This window comes from Lactuca virosa, chromosome 9, assembly GCF_052849685.1.
Source record: "Lactuca virosa cultivar CGN04683 chromosome 9, Lactuca_virosa_CGN04683_v6, whole genome shotgun sequence".
Taxonomy (NCBI): domain Eukaryota; kingdom Viridiplantae; phylum Streptophyta; class Magnoliopsida; order Asterales; family Asteraceae; genus Lactuca; species Lactuca virosa.
The window spans coordinates 229,768,621-229,793,505 of NC_136434.1; the positions used below are offsets into that span (position 1 = coordinate 229,768,621).

Genomic DNA, 24,885 nt, shown 5'->3' on the forward strand with positions numbered 1-24,885 from the left:
TCTTTTTATGCATGCTCTCGGTTTACCGAACACTACAACTTTCATTTAGATCACCAAGGCTAAAAAGTAGTTTATCAAAAACTCATTTTTTACGTCATTCGGCGTCGTGTCGGTTTTGTCGTGAAACTTCGACAGGTCATAACTTCTTCGTTATAACTCGGATTTCGGTATTCTTTATATCTTCGAAATCCTTATTTCAACCACTGCAACTTTCTTAATAGATATCGGCTTTATCTAATATTTATTTTCGACGCTTATTTTTTATTCTTAATTAATTAAATCCTAATAATTAAGCATAAAACACATAATTCCTCTTTATTTCTTCAAAATGAGTTACAAATGTTGACCTAGAATATTACATCATCATTAATGCCTATCGTAGAAACACGGACGTTACAAGTCTGGGGTCTAAAGTAGATATTGTGTTGGCTGGCATTTCCTTCCTTATATACACAACATATATAAGAATATCAAAGTGTACAGAAGGTAAATTGTTTATGGATTCCATTTTTATTCGTTGGAATGGAGTTGAAGATTCTATTCTTTTAAGGTTTGCCAATTTTAAGCCAAATTTAGGTTTCTAAGATCTATCATCATCCTGGAAACACAAAAGCTTCTTCTGGACAAAAAAAAGTATGATTCCACTCAAAAACATATGTTCCTAAGTCTCAGTCTTAGGAGACACTTCTTGATTAATCAAATCCTTTGTAGCGTTTGATATATCAATCACAACTTTGGATGTTGGAATAATTGTACTCGATGCATAGTCCCTTGCAGCTAATGGTTGTTGATTCCAAAAAGCAGCAAAATGCTACAAGATTGTCAAAATTACATAAATACGCTCATCATTGGAAAATGGAAATAGCCATGGAAAACTCATCTTAGGATGTTTGCTTTAAGTAGAATCTATCGTTTTCATAATTGTAGATGATAATCACATAATTTCATGTCACTAGGTGATAAATTAGGTGTCTAATGAGTTGAGTAAGAATGGATTACCATATCTTCCAACTTGAAACTAAAATAACCACATAATATACATGGTTATGGGTGTCGTTGAGATTACCATGACTGCACTTTCTAATGCATGCCAAACCAACTAAGCCTTCACCATTGAGCTGATTAGCTTAGAAAAAACTTTATTTATAACATTTTATATGTTATTGAGCCAAATCTATCTGCAATTTATCAAAAAAAATATTTTATCAGCTAGTTTTTCATGAAGTTCATGTAGTTCACTGTATCTGTTTATGTAGAAGAAGATTTGTTTCATGTAATAGAAAAACAAAACAACTTTATGTCCTAACCTATAGTTATTATTCCAACCAAGTTGGTAGACAAATCATTCCATTTCATCTAAATAATTTTGGAAGAGATTGAGTTTATTTTTCAGGCATTTTCTTGTCTTAGGAGGTTGTTGGCATATTTTGATTATGATAGTTAGTTTTGGAGGTGCTATTTTTAATGTTTACATAGTTTTGCATTATAACATAACTTTTGTTTTTATGTTTTATATGCCTTAAATTATGTTTGTGGTGGTTCATATTTAATTTAACATATTTCTTTAATTTAACATATTTCATGGTTCATTCATAAGGATTTTGCAGGTCCTAATTTAGCTAGAGTTCGATAGAGAAGTAATTGTCAAACCTCTGTTCTCTTCTATTTTCTTCTTTCTACAATACCTTTATCTTTATTTTCCTGAGTTTTCATCTTCTACATCAGACCTGTATTTGAACCATGAAAATATAATTCTCAATATATGTATGATTTTTTTTTTGCATCAGACTTTATGGAATGTTGCATAATAAAAAGTCTACTCAAGGGTACATTAAACTAAATGCAGTTAAAGTTAAGGTATTTCCAATTCTAGAGTCAAAAAGTTTTGGATACTTCATTGTCCTAGTTTAATTTTTATATTCATTCATCTTTCTATTTTTTAAGTGAACCATGAGAGCATGATTTTCAGGTCCTTTAACCACTGCCAATATATGTCAGAAAATACATTCATTCTTTAATTTAATTAGTTAGTTTATTGGAATTTTTATATTATATGTAAAAACTGAATTATTCAAATTTTATATGCATGATAATTGAATAGAAAGTACAGTAAGTATGGTGTAGTTGTTCTAGTTCTCTTATTATTATCTTATATTTGAAAGTACAATAATCTAATGTGGATGTCATCCCATAATTTTATTCTTTTTTTTTATCTTTTGTCTAAAAAGTACATTGCTTTTCAAGAAAGGAAGAATATTAGGATCTGCATATGTGTCTGATCCAATGAGCTTTTTGAAGAGAAGAGCTAGTACAATAACATCCTAAGAGGTTCATTTAATTTTGTCCATTATAGTATCCTATCATTACATTGTATTTTATAAAATTTTCCTATTATGACCTTGTACTTACAAAATCTACCATATTGTAAATTTTCCTATCATAATATTGTACTTTATAAAATTTTCCTACTATGGCATTATACTTACAAAAATACCATATTATAACATCTTATATCCATGTTTTAACTGCAGGCTGTGTATGAACGTATACGAGAAGAGATGTGTGGGTAGATGGACGCTAAAGTTGCAAGAAATGGAAGCCAAACATCAACAAATGCATGAAGAAAATATGATCTTTTTGGATGCTTTTGTAAATTTTTAGTATTTGATGTTTTTGGACGATTTAGTAAACATTAATATCTATGTTTTTGGATGATTTGATAGTTTTTGGCATTGTAATGTTAATGTTTGGTTTTGGGTTTAATAATATTTTTTTGATTATTAGTGTTCTTTAAATGTTAAATGACTTGGGATTGTATTATTAGTTGATGTTTTTTTATATCTTTTTTTAGATTCATAATAAAAATAAAAATAATAATAAAATCTGATTTTATATGTTTGCGAGGGATTAGCGACCGAAAAAAATCATATTTGAAGTTTGCTAGGGATCTGCAATGGAAAATAAAAAAAAAAATCATTTATGATGTTTGCTAGGGATTAGCTACCGAAAAAATAAAAATAATGTATGAGATTTGCTAGGGATTAGAGACGGATATTAAAAAAAAAGATATGAAGATTGCGACAAAACATCGATTGAAAATTGTTATCAAATTTGTCGCCAATGTCCTAAATAATTGTATTAAAGGACCATTTTGCGATGGATACTCCATCGCTATGTTTATCGCTAGGAAAAATTGATCCGTCACTAAAACCCTCGCCAAGTCATTAGCCACACTTTATTTAGCTATGGAGTATAGTTGTTGCTAATCCATCGCAAATGGGTAGTGATATGTGTTCTTGATATAAATGGCATAGTTGTAAGGGGTATTGGTCAAATAGCAGTTGTAGGAGTTATATTACTTATGGTTATACATCATATTCTTCTTGTTGGAGTGTATTGTTTTCCTTTCCTCATATTTAGGGTTAATTTTGAGAATATACAAAAATATATTCCCTTTAATGTATTGATTTAAGCTTTCAACTTCCTGGATTACCATATACCATCTCGATTAACTATCAAAACAATCCTAACAATGAAAATCGAAAATCATCTATGAGTAACAAACAATACGAAAATATATAAATATATAATAATACGGTTATCACATTAATTATTCATGAAAAATGCACACATATATAGTTCATATAAACAAACAATAGGAATTAGATAGTGCCAACCAAGTAAAAGGAACTCTCTTAGTCACAAGGGTCCAATTTTTCGTTTGTAATATAAGCAAATTATGGCAACACATTGGTCAATTCATTTCATATTGACGTACTATTAGGGATCCCCTTACCCGTTAGTCCCTCTTCGCTAGTCGGGTATAGTAGGGTAAATGGTACATTCACCGGTCCAACCCTATTCTTCAATCTTTTGTCGTTGTTCATTTTCACTATCTTTTCCTCAATCTCTTTTATCTTCTTCCCAAATTTCTCGAATGCCCTCAAAGGTTCTCCATCCAGTGTCCACTCAGGACACTCTGGTTGTCCGAGGTAAACCTCATCCGACGAATGCCTTGACAATAGCTCTACGAGCGCTATCCCAAGAAGTGATTGTAGGTGGGGAGTAATGGTTTTGAAGAAAACTTTTTCAGGATTCTCTCTAAGTTCTTCATACTCGGGAGTATTTGGTTTAGGCATAAACCTACGACTTAGAGTTGGACGATTAGGCAGATAACCAGTATAAGGGTATTGCCCAAAATTTACAGATGCATGAAGAGCCGAAGCCACCCATATGAATGTAGTGCAAACATCTATCAAGTCATGACAAGTCTCCATTTTAGGCCACCATGGCTCGTGTTTCTTGTCACCATGTCCCTCTTCTCGTAGTTCCTTCCACCTTGATTGTAGTTCTGTGTCGTTTTGAATTATATCATTGTTCTTGTAGTAGAATTTACAGTAATCCTCAACCCAAGATTTGATAGCTGACCAAATCTCAAGTCCATCAACCGCATATGGATAATCATCGATTAGTAGGCGAAGTCCATGTAGACAACCCGAGTCCACAACCGCCATTCCCCTATGTTATAAAATTTGCTAATAATCAAGTTTATATAATAATTAATCTATTCCCCTATGTGATAAAATTTGCTAATAATTAATCAAACATCTTATCGTATTTCGTATCTTGAATGATTTATTCTCAAATAGTTACCTCTTGAGAAGATCTACTGGGAGTGCTTGTTCAGGGAAAACCCAATCCTTATACAACATGGAAGACATTTCCATAGAATATTTTCCAGGAAATACTGTAGACTCGGGGACACCTCCCCCATTGATCAAGATTTGCCTAGATAAGGCGTTTATATACATCGTATAGCGGAAATGAGGGTAAAGAAGCTTATAAACCGGGTGCATTACGCTTAGTTGCCTATTTGCAGCAATCACAAATGGCTCAATAACAGCATGTGTATTCAACCTGTGAAGTATAATCATATGGATACAGTTAAAATATATAAGCAATAGTCTATCTGAAAGTGTTCCTTCTGAGTTTTGGTTAATGTACCAGTGGCTGATAAGTTGATGTATTCCTGAATCGTTAACTGCCACATATGCTTTTGCTAACTGCCAAACCGAGCCTTCTATTCCATTTTCAGCTGGTGTGTATACATTGCTAATGGCACCATGCTTATCTCCATCAGGATGGGGTAAGCTTAACTCGATTGCTAATGGTTTTAAAGTTCCATCATTTTGTAGCAGGAGCAAAGTTCGTGAGGCATAAATCTTGTTTGTAGTTGCGTTTATTCGCCTCACGTATGGCATCAATGAGTCATGATGATCCAGTATGAACAACCTATTTGCTTTTAAAGCCTGTGTAGCACAAAGATGATATTTTTATGCTTGGTGACAGTTTCATTATTATTACATTTTATTTAGGAATGATATCGTACCTCGTTTACTTGTAAACCATTTAGGTTTTTCTGGATGTGGTGTGGTTTTATCGAACTATCTTGATTGCCATAAACTTCCATATCCAGCTTGCTTGTTGGAGGGAATTCCTGAAAAATGGGAATGATTATTAACATAAGTCCTAATGTGGTTTGTAGGATATCCAAAAAAAAAAAAAAAAAAAAAAAAAAAAAAAGTCCAAAGGACCACATGCTTTTAATTAGAAGACAAATATTACTTTTAAAAGACAGATTTTAATAGGGTTGACTCCAGCAAGCATTTCTCTTCCGAACTCTTCATCCGTTGTCCAAGCAGACTTGTCCTCTAGAAACAAATCATTCATATTTATTTATTTGCTTAGTAACATTCATTAAAAATATATTGAGAAGAATAAAGAATTTTTATGTCATGTGTCAAGTGAGATGTTGCAACGTTTTACTGATTCGAGATATTTAGAATGGGGTACCTTTGATGACTTGTGGTATAGGAGATTTGGCAAGTTCATCATTATCTCTTTCAAGAAGTATTTTCTGCATTTCCAATGGAATGTTTTCTCGAATTCGTTTAAGTAAAGGGCCTTCAGGAAGCTTGAATCCTCCTTCGTAAAGCTTGAAGAAATCTTCAAAAGAGTTGAATTCAGCATGGGTGTTGTCACATAAAGCTTGAAACTCGGGAACAAGAAGCTGGATGACAACTTTTAGAGCATAAGCAAGAAAATCAGAAAACTTTATGCGTCCAAATCGTTCATCTCTTGGAACATATATGTTTAAGCTCATAACTAGAGGAAGCCTGCTCTCAGTTCTAGGATCTATTACATGAATTGATGAAAATATTTTAATTAGATAACAAAACATGTATTTAACTTTAACGTATCTATAGCATATATATGTTCGGACCTGATTTGGTAGGTGGTCTTCCTGTTCTACCCCTACGAGGATATGGGTACTCTGAAGGTCCTCCAAGAACTGGGCGTGCATCATCAAGGTCCTTATCGGGATTTCCCAAGTCGTTATAGAAAGCATAATCATAGACTCTATCCCATTCTTGAAGCATCCCAGTTCCATCCCCTCGCAAGATTTCCAACTCTTCTTCTCTGTATGAACGTAGAAATTCAGGTGTCTCGAAAGGAAGATATGCCTGCAGTGTCAAATAAAGTCATAATAACGTTAAACAAACATATTTTGAAAAATATAAATGAATGTTGACAGTCGATCTACCTTATTATGGAAGAAAATGCGATCCTTTTTGTAGCGTTTAGTAGGGTAAACCCACGAGTTACACACAAAATGAACATGTCCATGGCCAGGAACATCTTCAAGTGTAAGTGTTTTAAGGTAAAATTCACTGTGGTGATGATTTTGGATAATAAATGCTTGTGGCACTTCCGTATCTTCTTCGCATTCAAATGAAACTTTATATGACGATTCCTCATTTCTGAGAGGGGTAACAGTAGTAATCCAGTCTTCCAACATTGCTTGCTTCCCTACTTTGCCTCTCAAGTTCCCTACTTTGCCTCTCAAGTTCCCTTCTATATATATATATATATATATATATATATATATATATATATATATATATATATATATATATATATATATATATATATATATATATATATATATATAGGTAGGTTCAAATGTTTGTCACATCTATTGTGTGCTAGAATGCACCAATAGAAATTTAGTATTAATTATATTATATTAAATGTTATCCATACTTATAACTCATTTTTATAGAAACTAATTAAATTCGTCATTAATGTCAACAATAATATTCTTTCAGAATGAATTCAGATCTAGAAGAATGACAGTTTATTCCAGCAGAATGAGAGTGTATTCTAGTAGAATACACTCTCGTTCTTCATATACAATGCAAATTTATTATATTTTAAGTGAGTGAGTCATAAAACAAAATACGAACTCATATATAAACACCTAGATGCGAATTCATTCTGAAAGAATGTTATTGCTGACCTTAATGACAGATTTAATTAGTTTCCATAACAAGAGAATTATAATTATGGATATCATTTAATATACATATAATTATGGAAATCATTTAATATCTATATTTATTTAATTAAATAATTATTTAATTTAATAAATTACTATTGGTGCATATTAGAACACAATAAATGTAAAAAAACAAAATAATCTAGCCCTATATATATATATATATATATATATATATATATATATATATATATATGTATGTATGTGACAACCCGAAACTTTTATCTTGTACACTTAGCCAATTCTATCAATGCTAAACTCGTTTCAGCTGTCTTTAGCATCGTTTTGAGCCTGTTTAGATGATCTAAAGCCTTGTACAACCAAAGTTTGAATTAGGGATGGGTTGGTTTAAGATTTAGGGTTGCAAATAGGCCAAACACTCCATCAAAAGGAGTGTGTGGCCACACACATGAGTGTGTGGCCGCACACCCGAGTGTATGGCCGCACACATGAGTGTGTGGCCGCACACCCGACTGTATGGTCGCACACACGAGTGTGTGGCCGCACACCCATCCTCCAGCCGCACACTCATCCCTATTTATATAGGGTGACCCCTTCACTCATTCCTTTCATTTGGCTACACTCTACTTTCTCTCTCTAAAAACTTCATCCAAGAACGCTCTCAAGGCCTCAAAAACGTGAGTTTTCCATCACCTAGTTTATCATACATGAAGGACCCATTGATCTAAGCCCTTAACCATCAAAGTTCATCATGTTCTTCATCACGTGAAGGTGTACGGCCGCACACCTTCATAAGGTGGTTGTCCACACCTCAAAGAACCTCCAAAGTGAGAGTTTGATTCCCTATCTTCTAGTTGGACTTGGTTTGAACCTTAAAACGCTGAAAAATCGACTCTTGGGGCACATATGAAGGGTGTACGGCCGCACACCCCTGTGTACGGCCGCACACACCCTCTGTACGGCCGCACACCCCTTGGGCCGCACACCCATGGCCGCACACACCTTAAAGGTGGCCATACACTCACCTAACGCAATCCTTTAAGGTCCTAACACTTAGTGCAAGTAGTCCCAAGTTCCTAGAGTGGTTCTCCATCACATTTGGTGGTGAAATACCTTCATTTGACTCCTTTATGTATCATTGCATGTTAATTAGGATCAAATCGTGTTCAAGACTTCACTTGAACACCAAACTTTTCGTGTCGATCCTTCATTCAAATCACCCAAGGTGAGTTCATACCCCTACGCTTTTTCCGAGTTTTTCATGTTTTCAGGGGGGGAATACAAGCAAAAGTACAAGGAAACTTGTGCTCAAAATATATTATTTTGTTTAAGATAATCATATTTCAGTATGCTTTTAACACGAAAAACAGTTTTACCAACCGATTAAGAAATCAACACGTGGAAATAGTTTTCAAAACTAGAGCAATGAACTTGTGAATCATGTAGTAAAATGTATTATTTTATAAAGGATTCATGCAAATCATAAATAGGATTTTCTGTATTATTACTTGTAAATTTGTTAGGCTAAGTTTGAGACACGTCCTTGGTAACACTCCCACAGAATCAGGGTGTAGGACTAGCACTTGTGACCAGAGTCTCTTGTAGGGAGAGCGTGACTGTTGTGTATAGATTTATACGGGACTGACAATCCCGCACCTCACTGCTAGCTACAGTCGGACCGGCAGGTCTGCAGGTGACAAAGTCATTAAGGATATCGGCCGTTGCGGGCCTTATCCAGTCAGTTATGGTCATGAAACTCAAAACCTAGGTAGCAGAGATTTACTTTTGTAATAATGAATCAAGTGAACTAACCTCAAAGTAATAACCGATTTAATTACTGGAGGGTATTAATAATAATATCTTTAGAAGTTAGTTCATCACAGTTTTTCTTTTATTTAGTTTTTAAGGCTAATATACCTCTCTGGGTGTAACCAGGGTTTTTAAAAGAAAATTGCTTTTATCAACACGAGTATGGTAGATACTTGCAAACCTCAGTTTAAAACGGATAATCAACCATCAACCTTTAGGGAAAATATAGGATTTTCCCGGGATAAACCGAATATTCAAAACGGACTGTTTTACAACCAACAGATATTCATATTCATTCCACGACTCCTTGGATTGTACATATCTTGTATGAATCTCGAAGTCATGGAAGGAATGGGCTTTCAAAAATGCTTTTCATAAGAAAATGTAGGATTTTCTTGAGGAACACTTTTCAAAAGGATCAAAGAACATTTTTCCACCAAAAACTAAACGCTTATGAACTCACCAGCTTTATGCTGATATTCTTCAAAACTGCTTGTATTCTTAGGGAATTAATAGACAGGTACTTCCAGGAGTTCGGAGAAGTCGGAGCATTAGAGTCGCGTCTTTACTATTTTACATTTGATATGAACAAAACTATGTATTAAACAATGTAAACCTTTTTCATATATGTATTCAATGTCTGGTTGTGTTTACTATGCTTGCTATGATACAATTGTTGTGATACTACGCATGACTTCAGCCACCCCCGAACGTTTCCGTCGTTCCGGTTTGGGGGTGTGACAGATTGGTATCAGAGCCCTTGTTTATAGCGAACTAAGTATACCGAACTTACATGGTATACAACTATAAATATTAAGGGGCCTAAGTGCTCTAAACTAAAAGTATACTTTAAAAAAATACAAGTATTTTTATATAAGTATACCCGAGTATCAGAATCCGTGTCGTAAGTAGAACAAAACAAAAGTATTTGGATGTTGGACATCGCGGTTAAACCTGGGCAGTTATGTAATCATGTCTAGGGTGAATATAGCCTGATCAACTATATTCAGTCGAGACATGACCAACATGTGCTCAGGAGTGACTGTGGTGTTGCAGCAAGCCTAAAAACTTACCTAGATACCAGAAGAGTTCTAGAACCAAACATAAGGGTTAAAATACTATAGGAGTATTTTAGGATGCTATAACGACCAAACCAGAAACTTACCCAAGAATCCATCATTGGAAGTATTATTAGATTCGATGCCTATCCCTTTACCATCACCTCGCGTAGATAGCATGGATGGATTCCACCTCCCTGGCAACCCGTACATTCCCAACCAAGGAGATGATAGATGGATCGAGCCAGAGCCAGAAGGAAACCATGAAATCCCTTTGGAAAATGACCTTGCCGAACCATTTCCCAAAGAGACTGACTCGGAACCCGAATTCCAAAACCCACCTTAAGTGACTCCAATACCAAATCTTAACCCTCGAGTTGAACTCCAAGGTCCAACGCCTATGTGGGTCGGGAGTTTGAATAGGTGGAGCTATGAGCATGACCAACCCCTCCTATATGAAGGAAACCGTAACTTCTACAATCTGAACGAAGGAGGCCGAGCAGACAGGGCCCCTCCAATCCTGATACGCTGAGTGGGTCGTAATGTGGAGCTATGCAATGGCAACCCTTCAGCGAACTATGGAGCTCGAAACTGATTCGAACACCAGCACGGACCGCATTCGTTGCTTCGAGATTGCTCATGCGCGAGCTGCAAGGAACAATGAAGCCCTACAGCGAGAGTTAGCTACCACTCGAGCTGAGGTCATAGAGCTCCGAGCACACCAGATAGTATACGAGAGCCGCCTGCTTGACATGGAGCGCCAACTGGCTAACTTAAGGATTCGTCCGAGGAGTGCCCGTCGCCGATAGGAAAACACTCTACTCATCCTCCCTTTTTGGTCTAAGGAATAACCTTCATATCTATGTTCTAAGTAGCTCTTTTCTGTAAACATCTCTTTTGTCTTTAAAAGCATGCGTCATAGGAAGTACTCTTACCTTAAGACGATCATTCCTTTTTCCCATCGATTTCATATCGGCCTCCATAAAAAGCTACGACGTCATAATTGGCATGAGAGGGCTGAGCCCAAGTCATGCCGATGTCCTTTGCTTCGAGAGGGCGATTCGTCTCAGTCTTTCTTTCTGACGAAGTCCTCACTGGTCATAGTAATAAAATTTATTCGAACCTTCGTATCATTTCCTGCGCCAAAGCCCAGAAGTATCTGCGAAAGGGATGCCATGCATTCCTGGCTCATGTTGTCGATGAGACGCAAAAAGTTAAATGCCTCGAGAGCATCTCCGAAGTCTGCAACTTTCCTGATGCTTTCCCCAAAGACAGTCAAGGGATTTCTTCCGAGTGTCAAGTTGAATCCCGTATCGACTTGACCCCCGGAACTATCCGTATAGCTAAATCTCCATATCGTCAAGAGCCGACGAAAATGTGAGAGTTATCCAGCCAGCGCAATGAGCTGAACAACAAGGAGTTCGTAAGTTTATTGTATGAGAACTTTACTGCGTTCAAAATTTTCTATTCTTGCTAAGGCCACATCATGGGGATGTGGGTCGAATCAATGAGAGTCAGATAGCAAAACGGGAAATCTTAATGCATAGATAAACATTTAGGATACATCCAGAGGCAACCATTGTTGCTCACAAGCTTCTTTTCTTGACATGTAGCAGATCATAACTCTGAAGAAACAGAACCAATCCAGCAGTAAGGCACCAATCCTCCAGATGGACTCAGCTACGTTCCAAGCTACTGTCATAGCAGCTGTAGCAGCCGCTCTAGCTGTTCTTAATGCTAACAACCCAAATGGGAATGGGAACAGTTTCCACACCTCGAATTGTAGCAGCACACCAGAAAACCAACAAGGAATTATCAAAGAGGACACTCCAACTCCCAGACCCAAGAGCGCCAAACAAAAATTTTGGATAGGGGTGAAGCGCAAATAGTCTCAGAAACTAGCTAAGAGACGACAACCTGTGATAACTCCTACAGCCACCACATCCGCCAAACCAGTTCCAACGCCAGTGCGACAATATGCTGGAAAACTTCCAAGCTGCGAGAAATGCAACTTCCACCATGTAGGAAAGTGCCGAACACTTCAATGTAAGAACTGCAACAGACAAGGACACACCACCCGTTACTGCAGGGCACCTGCACAGCCAAACACCTCGAAGATGGGTCAGGTTTGCTACAATTGTGGCGAACCCGGACATTTTGAAAGAAATTGTCCAAGGGCTAAGGATGGCAAGGAAGCCCGCTTCGCAAAGACCCCGACCCAACACATCACTTCCACTACTGATGCTATCATAGTCCAAATGTGCTGCGTATGTGGCGAAATGGGACATCTCGAAAGAGACTGCCCGACAGAGAAGAACAATGAGGAAACAGGAGGAGTCTAACCTCAGGGAATGAGGAAGCATCAAAGAAACCTGCTGTGTATTGGTACGTTCCGAAAACCTCAATAAATATTCATAATCGTGATTTCTTTCCCGTCCAAATTTAATCACGACGTACTTTTAAAAGTTGATGCCCTAATGGGTAAATTATGGTAGCCTAGTGTTACATTAGAGTCAGTTGTGTTTATTCATGACTTGTATATGCCAAGCAATCATAGGAAAATCTAGTGAGAACCATTCCATCGAGAGTTCATAGTTTCAAAACTTCAGGACCCTCGCGTTAGTATTACCCACCAAGCTCAAATGAAACACAGAAAACACCAGAGACGTTCATCTAGTAACATCAATGTTCTAACAAAACGATCCTCCCGGACTAACTTAACACGCGATTCTACGACATCATCCTATCTAGTTCGACTGAGTTTATGTTATATCAAACCCTTTTGTCTTAAATCGTTCGAACGCGAAACTCATGTCGCTCGTGACGACAAACTAGATGCGAACTTCGAAAAATTCATCTCTCTTCGAAACCCGAAAGTATTCATACGAAGAGTATCGTCCACAAAGAGAAGGACAAAGTAAGGGAACCATCCGGACAATTGAAGATGCGTCGTAGGACACACATCTACCCTTAATTGAACTTTCTTGCAACAACGGCGACCTTTCTAGTAGCAAGGTTGCGCCGTTCGAAGCCCTCTGCAGCCATAAGTACAGACCCGATCTGCGCTGGGCTGAGGTGGGCAACACACAGCTAGACAAGAGTCAAGTCCACAATAGCACTCTCGCAAGTCATCATCCGAGAGACGGTAGAAAGGATCGTACGAAAGGGCTACACCGATGAGAGACAAAAACCCTTGAAATTCCAAGTTGGTGACCGTGTCCTTTTAAAGGTCTCACCCTGGAAAGGTCTGATACGCTTCGGAAAGCGTAGAAAGCTAAATCCAAGATACGTTGTACCGTTTGAGATCCTAGCTAGGATCGGTCCCGTAGCGTACAAACTCCAGTTACCTCGAGAACTTAGCAACATACATCCCGTCTTTCACAGGTCAAACCTAAATAAGTGTCTGTCCGATGAGACACTTGCGATTCCCCTCGACAATATCGAGTTAAACGAGAGTCTACACTTCATGTAGGAATCATTTGAACTCATGGACCAGGAAGTCCAGCGCACGAGACGAACGTCGTATCCAGATAGTGAGGATTCACTGGGATACCAAACGAGAACTTGAATTCACTTGGGAGCACGAGAATCCAAGGAAACAAAAGTACCCCATCTTTTCCAAGTCCACGAGTTACAACTTTATTCTTGAATTTCGGGATGAAATTCCCTCTAACGAGGGGATGATGTGACAACCCGAAACTTTTATCTTGTACACTTAGCCAATTCTATCAATGCTAAACACGTTTTAGCTATCTTTTAGCATCGTTTTGAGCCTGTTTGGATGATCTAAAGCCTTGTACAACCAAAGTTTGAATTAGGGATGGGTTGGTTTAAGATTTAGGGTTGCAAATAGGCCAAACACTCCATCAAAAGGAGTGTGTGGCCACACACATGAGTGTATGGCCGCACACTCGATTGTATGGCCGTAGACATGAGTGTGTGGCCGCACACCCGAGTGTAAGGCCGCACACATGAGTGTGTGGCCGCACACCCGAGTGTATGGCCGCACACATGAGTGTGTGGCCGCACACCCGAATGTATGGCCGCACACACGAGTGTGTGGCCGCACACCCATCCTCCAGCCGCACACTCATCCCTATTTATATAGGGTGACCCCTTCACTCATTCCTTTCATTTGGCTGCACTCTACTTTCTCTCTCTACTTTCTCTCTCTAAAAACTTCATCCAAGAACGCTCTCAAGGCCTCAAGAACGTGAGTTTTCCATCACCTAGCTTATCATACATGAAGGACCCATTGATCTAAGCCCTTAACCATCAAAGTTCATCATGTTCTTCATCACATGAAGGTGTACGGCCGCACACCGTCATAAGGTGGCTATACACACCTCAAAGAACCTCCAAAGTGAGAGTTTGATTCCCTATCTTCTAGTTGGACTTGGTTTCAACCTTAAAACTCTAAAAAATCGACTCTTGGGGCACATATGAAGGGTGTGCGGCCGCACACCCCTGTGTGCGGCCACACACACCCTCTGTACGGCCGCCCACCCCTTGGGCCGCACACCCATGGCCGTACACACCTTAAAGGTGGCCATACACTCACCTAACGCAATCCTTTAAGGTCCTAACACTTAGTGCAAGTAGTCCCAAGTTCCTAGAGTGGTTCTCCATCACATTTGGTGGTGAAATACCTTCATTTGACTCCTTTATGTATCATTGCATGTTAATTAGGATCAAATCGTGTTCAAGACATCACCTGAACACCCAACTTTTCGTGTCAATCCTTCATTCAAATCACCCAAGGTGAGTTCATACCCCTACGCTTTTTCCGAGTTTTTCATGTTTTTAGGGGGGAATACAAGCAAAAGTACAAGGAAACTTGTGCTCAAAATATATTATTTTGTTTAAGATAATCATATTTCAGTATGCTTTTAACACGGAAAACAGTTTTACCAACCGATTAAGAAATCAACACGTAGAAACAGTTTTCAAAACTAGAGCAATGAACTTGTGAATCATGTAGTAAAATGTATTATTTTATAAAGGATTCATGCAAATCATAAATAGGATTTTCTGTATTATTACTTGTAAATTTGTTAGGCTAAGTTTGAGACACATCCTTGGTAACACTCCCACAGAATCAGGGTGTAGGACTAGCACTTGTGACCAGAGTCTCTTGTAGGGAGAGCGTGACTGTTGTGTATAGATCTATACGTGACTGACAATCCCGCACCTCACTGCTAGCTACAGTCGGACCGGCAGGTCTGCGGGTGACAAAGTCATTAAGGATATCGGCCGTTGCGGGCCTTATCCAGTCAGTTATGGTCATGAAACTCAAAACCTAGGTAGCAGAGATTTACTTTTGTAATAATGAATCAAGTGAACTAACCTCAAAGTAATAACCGATTTAATTACTGGAGGGTATTAATAATAATATCTTTAGGACTTAGTTCATCACAGTTTTTCTTTTATTTAGTTTTTAAGGCTAATATACCTCTCTGGGTGTAACCAGGGTTTTTAAAAGAAAACTGCTTTTATCAACACGAGTATGGTAGATACTTGCAAACCTCAGTTTAAAAGGATAATCAACCATTAACCTTTAGGGAAAATATAGGATTTTCCCGGGATAAACCGAATATTCAAAACGGACTGTTTTACAACCAACAAAGATTCATATTCATTCCACGACTCCTTTGATTGTACATATCTTGTACGAATCTGGAAGTCATGGAAGGAATGGGCTTTCAAAAATGTTTTTCATAAGAAAATGTAGGATTTTCTTGAGGAACACTTTTCAAAAGGATCAAAGAACATTTTTCCACCAAAAACTAAACGTTTATGAACTCACCAGCTTTATGCTGATATTCTTCAAAATTGCTTGTATTCTCAGGGAATTAGTAGACAGGTAATTCCAGGAGTTCGGAGAAGTCGGAGCATTAGAGTCGCGTCTTTACTATTTTACATTTGATATGAACAAAACTATGTATTAAACAATGTAAACCTTTTTCATATATGTATTCAATGTCTGGTTGTGTTTACTATGCTTGCTATGATACAATTGTTGTGATACTACACATGACGTCAGCCACCCCCGAACGTTTCCGCCGTTCCGGTTTGAGGGTGTGACAATATATATATATATATATATATATATATATATATATATAATATTAAAAGTAAAACTAATTTGTGTTATACTCTTAGCTAGATATAAATGATATTCTTTGTAACCGGTGGTTGTTATAGGCCTCGCTAGAGTTTTCTATGTTTTGGGTTCAAAAAAACACTAAACGTAAACTGGATGATGTTCAAGAAAAAAGCAAAAAGTTTTTCTATTGTCATAAAAATAGGCAACATGCTTAGACTGAAATCGTCTTGTGATTTGGTAAAAATTACGTGTTTGGTTCGTAACATTTTTTTTTACACTCGGACCGTAGCTATAGTTTTATTTTGTTGCGTCGTAGATCCATATCAAAGGTAAAAAGACCAAAGTACCATTTCTGATGTTTTTTAATTTTTTTTATAATTAATTTTAGTTTTCGAAAAATATTAAAGTGTGGGTCAAAAATATTAATTAGGGTGGCCCCACCCCACACCCTTTACCATCTCCTCACCAGTTCCCTCTTCATATCTCTGTTTCTTTCAATCGTAAGAGCCTACATCATTTACCGTCGCCATGTTGGAAGAAGCCATCGGTCACCACCACCATACTCGTCGCCGATAGTCGCCGATATCTGTAACGAGTAAGCCACCGTCAAACGAACCCTGCATCTACCGTAATCCTCTCTTTCTTTCCGTATATCATTCAAACCGTATTTCAATTGATGGATTTGGTTTGGGGGTTGTAGTTCATCGGATCCAAGTTTGAGAGTTGAAGTTCATCAGTATACTCATCAGAGCATGGTTAAGAAAGCCATCTCTTCCCTTCACCCACCCTCTCTCACTTGTTGAAAAAGCGAAATCATCATTCTCCTTCCCTAATCCACACCTCTCTCAATTCCACTTGATCCTCATCGCCGACCAGCCACCATCGCACATTCATTACTACACCTCCACCACCGTTGCTTCTATTTCTTCCTGTGATGGTAATTCTATATGAAATCGCACTCTGTAACTTTAGGAGTTTTGTTATTAGAGATTTTATAAAAACCCTTTTGAAATATTAGAACATATTCATGATTTTCTTTTGAATTTTAGAGAATCAATGGGTATTTTAGTTTTGATTTGTTAAAAAACAAGTTCCTATTCTTTACGACTTCAATTATATGGGTCTACCAAAAATGCGGTTAAATTTGTCTTGAGGTTGAGTATGAAGGAGAAATTAAACTCTAAATAATTAATTTTTTTGGTCATTGAAGAGATTAAGCGTCAGAGAGTATTTTTTCTGGCATGATTTTTGGGTTTGAGCAGGTTTAATTTATGGGTTTAAGCACATCGATTTCATGATTTATGGGTTTAGCTTTTAGACTGATAGAGTTGGAGGTGGAGGTGGAGGTGTTTGTGGTCGATGACAGCGGTGACGATGACAAAGGTGTTTGATTTCGTAGGTGCTGGTGTTTGACGTCGAAAGTGGTGGTGGTGGGGTTTGATGACAAATGTGGTGGTGTTGTTGGGAAGAAGGGGATGAATGTGGGTGGTGGGACCATTATGAATTAATTAATAGTTTTTAAATAGATTAATAATAAACAAAGACGCAACAAAATAAAATTATAGAGATGGTTCGAGTGCAAAAAAAATGTTAGGGACCAAACACATAATTTTTGCCAAACCACAAAAATGATTTTAGTAATTTGTTCTTAAAAATTAAAGCTTAAAGCTACGGGTGTACAAAACTTATCGGATCCAGTTACGGACCTACAGTCCGGATCAGATATTCAATTGCAATTGGATTCAGTCCTGGTTTAGGAGGGGCAGACTGGGCTACTGCCCAGGACGCATAACAACTTGGGGGCCTATATTTATATGAGTATGTGTTTAATATTAAGGGAATTTGTTATTCATAATGTGAAATAACCTTTAGGGGAGTATGAGCATCTTATATTAATTGAGACATTTGGGTTCAATTCCTACAATTCCATTTTCTTTACTTTTTCTTAATAAAAAGAATCTAATATCTTACGGGAGATGAATCTTTTTTTGTTTAATCTGTGTAGTCACAATTCAAACTTTTAATTGCTTTTTTTTCTATATTTACTTTGCTTCTTTTTTTTTATAATCATGTATATTAAAGTTATATCCTATAAACAATCAAAAAAATAATAACACATATTCCAGATGATTTAAATGCTTGATTTTATCAGATTGTTATGGGATAATATTGATTTTGACATTTTTCTAATTATTTTATTTGAAATTATTTACATATAAATCTATACAATAATAATTTTTTATAATAAATTACTTTTATTTAGGATCCATAGTTTTGTCTATTACCAAAAGTCTTCGAAAAAAATTAACTTAGATTTAATTATTATATAATTTTTGTAATTTGAAGGGGCCTTTTTTTTTTGGTCCCGGGTCCCGTATATCTTAGGACCGACCCTGATTGGATTGGATCGGTTTCGAAAATCCAAAATCCAATTGGATTGGATCGGTTATTGGACCATCTTGAATTCCAATGGATAATGGAATTGAACTCATCCAATTGGATATCCATAAATATCCAATTACCATCCAATATTACTATCTAATTAGAGGAAATTACAAATATAACCAATTCTCTTAATGATTTTGCATGTTTGAACCTTGGCCGTTGAAGTTAAAGACTTCAAGTGTCGTTTTTTAGTTTTCAATAGCATAATTTTGTGGGGTTTTAGTTTTAATTATAATAATTATATTTGATTGTTATTATGTAGGATAACAACTGGTTGGATAATGGATAACCAATCAAATATATCCGATGGATAAACAGTTCAAATCTAATATCTAATTGGATCTGTTTGGTTGGGAATTATTTGGTTCGGAACCGAAAAACTCAAAACCCAAATCGAACTGAAATCGATTTCAAACCGAACCATATTCAAATTTGGTTTGAGACCAAACTGAATTGTGAATTTGGTTTTCTGTTCGAGTTTCGGTCTCATGATGTTTAAACCTAATTGAACCGAAAAAACCGAATTTCATAAATTAGTTAATTCAAAATATATTTTATATTTTATATTAAATAAAAGTATTAATTATAAAGTAAAAATCATTTTAACTTATTTACTCTTTGGATCATTTTGTATGAAACTTTAGATATTTTTGTTTGCAACTTTAGGTTTCTACGTTAAAAACATTTTAATTTATGTTTGAAATTTTTTTAAGTTTATATTTTGTTTCCTCGGTTTTCAAACCGAACCAAACCGAATTAGAATTTGGTTTTCGGTTTGGTCAAGGTAATTTGAATTCGATTTTGTTCAGTTTTCGAATTGGACCAAAAAAAAAAATTAAAACCTAGGAAACCGATTCAAGGAAACCGAAAAAAACAAATTGATTCCCACCCCTAGTTTGGTTTGGCTGGTTGCATATAAAAGATTAAATTAAATTATTTGACAAAATTCAACTTCCAATAGATAACTGGATTGGATGGGTCTCATTATAACTCAATGGATTTAAACCAATGAACACCCCTAAAAAGCAACCGAACCCATCAACCCCCAATCTAAATCCAACCCAATAATTCACGGTTATGTTGGGATTTTCATACTTAAAAACTAATACTAATTAATCATATCAAAAATTATATTATCAAATTAAAATTAAAGCTTTTAATTTCAGAATTAAAAACTAATATACAATCTATACAAGTGTCATTGTTTCAACATCGTTTAAAAAGTTATTTTTCCAAATACATGAAAGTGCATACGATAATTGCTGGTAGATTTAACCAGTCGGGAGCCACAATCGCTAATATCATATATGAGTCGCACGTACCTGTGGATTGATGTTTATGACTTGAGCTGATAAGTTGTATAGTGACGTTTTTCCCCACAAGCTCATGAAGTCGATCCAAAGCGGATGAACTCAGGTCGTTGATATCCAACTTGTTTTTCTTGACTAACACCACTTTCCCGATGATCATCTTCATTTTGGTCAAACCCACAATTATGATTGTAGGGTTCTTAGTTTAGTTTGATGAACAAAGCAAATGGTTAGTTAATTATTTTGGAAGATAACTTTGATGTATGAATATTTATAGAGGTCACACAGACTCTAGTTTCTATGAGTAAACAAGATATATTTATGAAGATGTTAGGTATTTATTTTTTAGAACACATATATTTCTATCAACATATAAGTGAATAAAGTGTATTTTAGCTTTATTTTTTTTAACAAGAGAGGTCGTTGATATGGTGAAGGTTAAAGTCTATGCTATTGGAACATATGTAAACAGACTTTGACAAACAGATTTAGAGACCGAAAAACTGCAATGGATACTGTATTTCTGAAGAAATTTTTGACAGATTAGCGACCAATAACAGCCCATAGCAAATCCCTCACAATATTTTGTAAAATTTTCTTAAACCATGTTTTGTTGTAGTGTACAATTACACCTTGATGCTGGTTTGAATATATGTATTTATCATTTTTAATGGTGATGAGAATGGTTTGGTTGGATTGGGCTTCTCCCTAAAACCAAAACCAACCTATGTTTCTACGTCACATCTGATCAGTTTTCAAATTTTAAATATTTGGGTTTGTAAGTTTTATTAACAGTTTTGTCAAAAGAAAACATGCATAAGTTGCTGCTTAGCGGTGATTTTAACATTTAGCTGGAGAATTTCGAAATTCATCAACAACAAAGTACACTATAATTGTACTAGATTTCTTCTTAATTAATGAGGTTAGTTCATCTCGTTTCTTTGGATTAAAAGCAGGAAGAAAATTAGAAAAGTGGTCCTAAGATTAAGTGGTTAGAGCCTTAAAGTAGTTTTGTAACCCTCTTGGGTATTTTAATATATTTTCAACAATTCCAAAAAGAATATATATGAATGTAATTTAAACATTAATTCTAAACTATTTGGGTTTGACTAAACAAAAGTTCTTTAATCGTTACAGTTTCATATTATTCAAGTAAGTGTGTGTTGGGGCAGGGCAAGCGAAAGGGGAGGGAGTAGGGAAGCAATCAAAATTTTCAAAATCAAAATCTTCAATAATATCTTATTATAAAATTATTTATTATTATATACATAATTAATTTCCAATTGTCTTATCCAATAGTAAAGTTTTTATATTTCAAACTTTTGTGATAATCTTTTAACCACTTTGATACTTTTGGTCCTTTAATATATATATATATATATATATATATATATATATATATATATATATATATATATATATATATATATATATATATATATATATATAAGTTCAAGTATTATAACTAATTATTATTCGGATATCGTATGTTGTGAAAATTACTAAGAGAATAAGTTGTTTAGCAATGCAAATACGTTCAACGTTACAAAAATATCGTCATTTTCATTTATTCTCGCTAATTATTATTTATTTTTGTTCTCACACATCGTTTTTCACTCATTTTCATTCTGACAGAATACGACTCAATAAACATTCTGACAGAAATGAAAATAATAATAATAAGTGTATAATAACCATATAGACGATTTAATTAGTGAAAATGTGTGTTAATGACAATATTTATGTAAGATTGAACGTATTTATATTATCAAACAACATATTTTCTTTATCATTCTCATAACATACAATATTCGCACAATAATTAGTTTGAATAGAATAACCTAAGAATATATATATATATATATATATATATATATATATATATATATATATATATATATATATATATATATATGAGGAGGTTCAATTGAGAAAAAAAAAAGTTGAGAATGATAGTGTCACAACTAGGAATTTTGATGCTTTGTAACTACAACAATTATATCAATCGTGAACCAACAATGTGAAAGCATGTATGATGCTTATTCAATAACAACAAAACTCCCATCAAACACTTTATTCAAGCACTACAAATGGTCAACAAAGAATTGGAAGCCTAGAAATCCCGTTTAAGTCCATTTTGGATAAGGATCTTCTTATTGGGCCTAATGGACCAACAAGCTTCCAATTTAACTATCTTGAACATAGAACCCTCAAATGGGCCCTAATTGGACCCATATACATGAAACTTAATATTTTGGGCCTTATAAGCCTAAAATGAACTAGGTTAACTTTAATGGGTCTTATTGGGCCACAACAAATTTATATAGCCTTAATGAATCATAAAAATCATTCCTTGATTTATTTTGGGCCGAAAATTACCTAATTGGATCATAATATGGGCTTAAGCATTAAAGTGCCCAATCTCTCTTCTTTCTTCTCCTCTTCTTGGCCCAACAACACAAAGGGGGAAGGAGTTGACTTTAGGATTGCCACCTCATTATTATATGTTGGTCTTCCATGCACCAACACATACTTCCATGCACACATCACTTCACTCACTTCTCTTCCTCTCTCTTTTCTATCATCGGCCGAGAACCACAAAGGAAAACACACACACATTCACTCAAACACTCTCAAAGAACTCTCTTCATTCTTCATCAAATTTTCGAGATCTAAGGGCTTTTCAAGGAGATTATTCCACAAAATTCATCATCTAAGGTAAGTTGATGTTTAATCTATGATCCAACTACTTCATTTCATCAAAAACCTCCTCCTAATCTATTCAAACTCGTGATCACCATCTTAGCAGCCTCTAAGTTCGAGATCTTCCAAGAAGACTTGCTAGGATCAAAACTTTCTTCATTTCTTCCTTCTAAACCGAAAACAACAAGCAAAGGTGAGCTTCATACCCCTCTCTTTTCGGTTTTTATATGTTTTATGGGGGAGAATACAAGAAAATGTGTAGATCTATGTGTATGTGTATGCTATGTATGATTTTATGCATGTATGTGTGATTTTATGTGTTTTTGTGATGAACATGTAACCACAAGGGAAGATATCTCGAGATCTATGACATAATAAGGAAATCAAACATAATCTAAGTTATTTTACACTAAACAAGTCAAGAATAATAACTTATAAGATTGTGATAAATATATTTCACCACAAAACTCATTTTTGGGCTTAAATTGTCAAAAATACAAAAGTTGGGTTAAAAATTGCCAAATCACGGTTTCTTAAAGGTCAAAAGAGTCAAAACAGTTACAATAATTGTTTTTATGAACATTATAACTTCCAAAGGACTTAAAATGTAAATATTAGCTTAATGGGCTAAATTTTGGGCTTTTCGGCCCAATAAACCCAAAGTTGCGAAAATATGACATTTAAAGGGGCTGAAGTGGCAATTTCTTCAAAACAAGGGATAAAAAGTGTAACAAAACTATTTCAAGGGTTAAAAATGTTTTTCATTTTCAAAAAGGATAAAAAATGTAAAGTTTTTGGATTTTGGGCAAAAATTGTAAAAATTGCAAAAAGTTGGGCTTTAACCGAAAAATACTATTCTGGAAGGGCTGAAACTGCCAAAGTATAAGTCTTGAGTCAAAAATATCATTTAAACAAGTCTATGATGCAAAATTGTCAAGAAAATGTTTTAAGGGCTTAAAATGTCTTTTCTTTTATATAATGGATTAAAATTGTTATTTTTATAAAAGAAAGGGGTTGAAAAGGTTAGACCACTATTTCTAAGTAAATTAATTTATTTAAAGAGTATCGAGCCAAAAATACTAACTACGACTTACGAAAAATTGTAAGATAAATACACGCATAAATCCAAATATCGTTGTAAACAAATCCACCGGTCTCGAGTCGATACAAAAACAACAATCGTTCAATCGAACCCTCCAGTAGTTATGCGATACCTAAGACAAGTAAACATTCGACACTTGGGCTTGAAAGTTTCAAATCATGCTTGTTGGACCTTGCAAATCCATTAACATGATCTTTGGGGCCCAAGGGAAAATGATTATATGTTATTGGGCCTCCTATGACCCAATTCCATATAAGGGGACCTTCAATGGCTTTTATGTGCTATTGGGCCCTAATGGTCCATTAGTATTGCTAGTAAGGTCAAAGTAATCAAATGCGAGATGGGCCAACGTGTTCTTCGCATCCCCGACAGCCTAAAGTAACTCACGAAAGTGGTAGGACTTCATACTCCTCTTCTCTCGTTTGCTAAGGCTTGTGAGTAATCAAGTAAACAGACTCGGGTCGTTAATCAATAGTAATCAAGGTGGTTTGGATTAAGTGAGTAATAACGGACGACACCTCTAAGGGTCGTTTGTAGTTGGAAGTTATAACCAGTCATTATCAGGCATAGTTATAACGACTCACTAGAATTGATAATCTCTGACACCACCCGAGTAATCAAGGAAGAGTAATCAAAAATCATTTGTTGTGGCGGTATAGAAATTAGTAATCAAGTATATCTTTCGTCATCGGAAAACATCGGGTTTTTCGGGGAATTCAACAACACTCGCTCGTAATCTAAATAATTGTAATGCAAAACTCCCTTTTTATACACGTTATGAAATCATTCATGCATCAACTTATGGATCTTCACACTTTGATAAACTATTGTCTTTTCAGAAAATATCGGATTTTCTGGGTTTTACAAATTAGACAAATCATTTTATCACAACACTGCTTATGAACTTACCACCATTTCATATGTTGACGTTTTCCAAAATAACTTGTATTCTCAGGTAACAGGTAAGCGGAAGGGTAATATCAAGTAATGTT

The 24,885-nt window shown here is 35.6% G+C and overlaps 1 protein-coding gene across 3 annotated transcripts; it reads right to left on the bottom strand.

Annotated features, from left to right (window-relative positions):
• Nucleotides 1-3,601: 3,601 nt before the first annotated feature.
• LOC145136778 (putative linoleate 9S-lipoxygenase 5) lies at nt 3,602-20,353 on the bottom strand. 3 transcript variants are annotated; one of them, XM_079070892.1, is made up of 9 exons: nt 20,101-20,352; nt 6,605-6,891; nt 6,284-6,524; nt 5,854-6,195; nt 5,626-5,711; nt 5,390-5,497; nt 5,005-5,309; nt 4,654-4,917; nt 3,602-4,518 (listed from the first exon to the last, which is right to left on the bottom strand). In XM_079070892.1, exons 1-9 carry the CDS (start codon nt 20,252-20,254, stop codon nt 3,765-3,767), a joined length of 2,541 nt encoding a protein of 846 aa, XP_078927018.1. In that variant the 5' UTR covers nt 20,255-20,352; the 3' UTR covers nt 3,602-3,764. The 3 variants fall into 3 exon arrangements, with proteins under 3 accessions (XP_078927018.1, XP_078927017.1, XP_078927016.1); XM_079070891.1 differs by having other exon boundaries at nt 6,605-6,915; nt 20,101-20,350; XM_079070890.1 differs by having other exon boundaries at nt 4,654-5,309; nt 6,605-6,915; nt 20,101-20,353.
• Between the last annotated feature and the right edge of the window lie 4,532 nt (nt 20,354-24,885).

Coding starts and splice junctions, on each gene's coding strand:
- LOC145136778 (XM_079070890.1), bottom strand. CDS start 20,254: ATGAAGATGATCATCGGGAAAGTGGTGTTAGTCAAGAAAAACAAGTTG. Junction 5,712..5,853: donor TATACCACAAGTCATCAAAG/GTACCCCATTCT, acceptor ATTTGTTTCTAG/AGGACAAGTCTGCTTGGACA. Junction 4,519..4,653: donor CCAGTAGATCTTCTCAAGAG/GTAACTATTTGA, acceptor TTTATAACATAG/GGGAATGGCGGTTGTGGACT.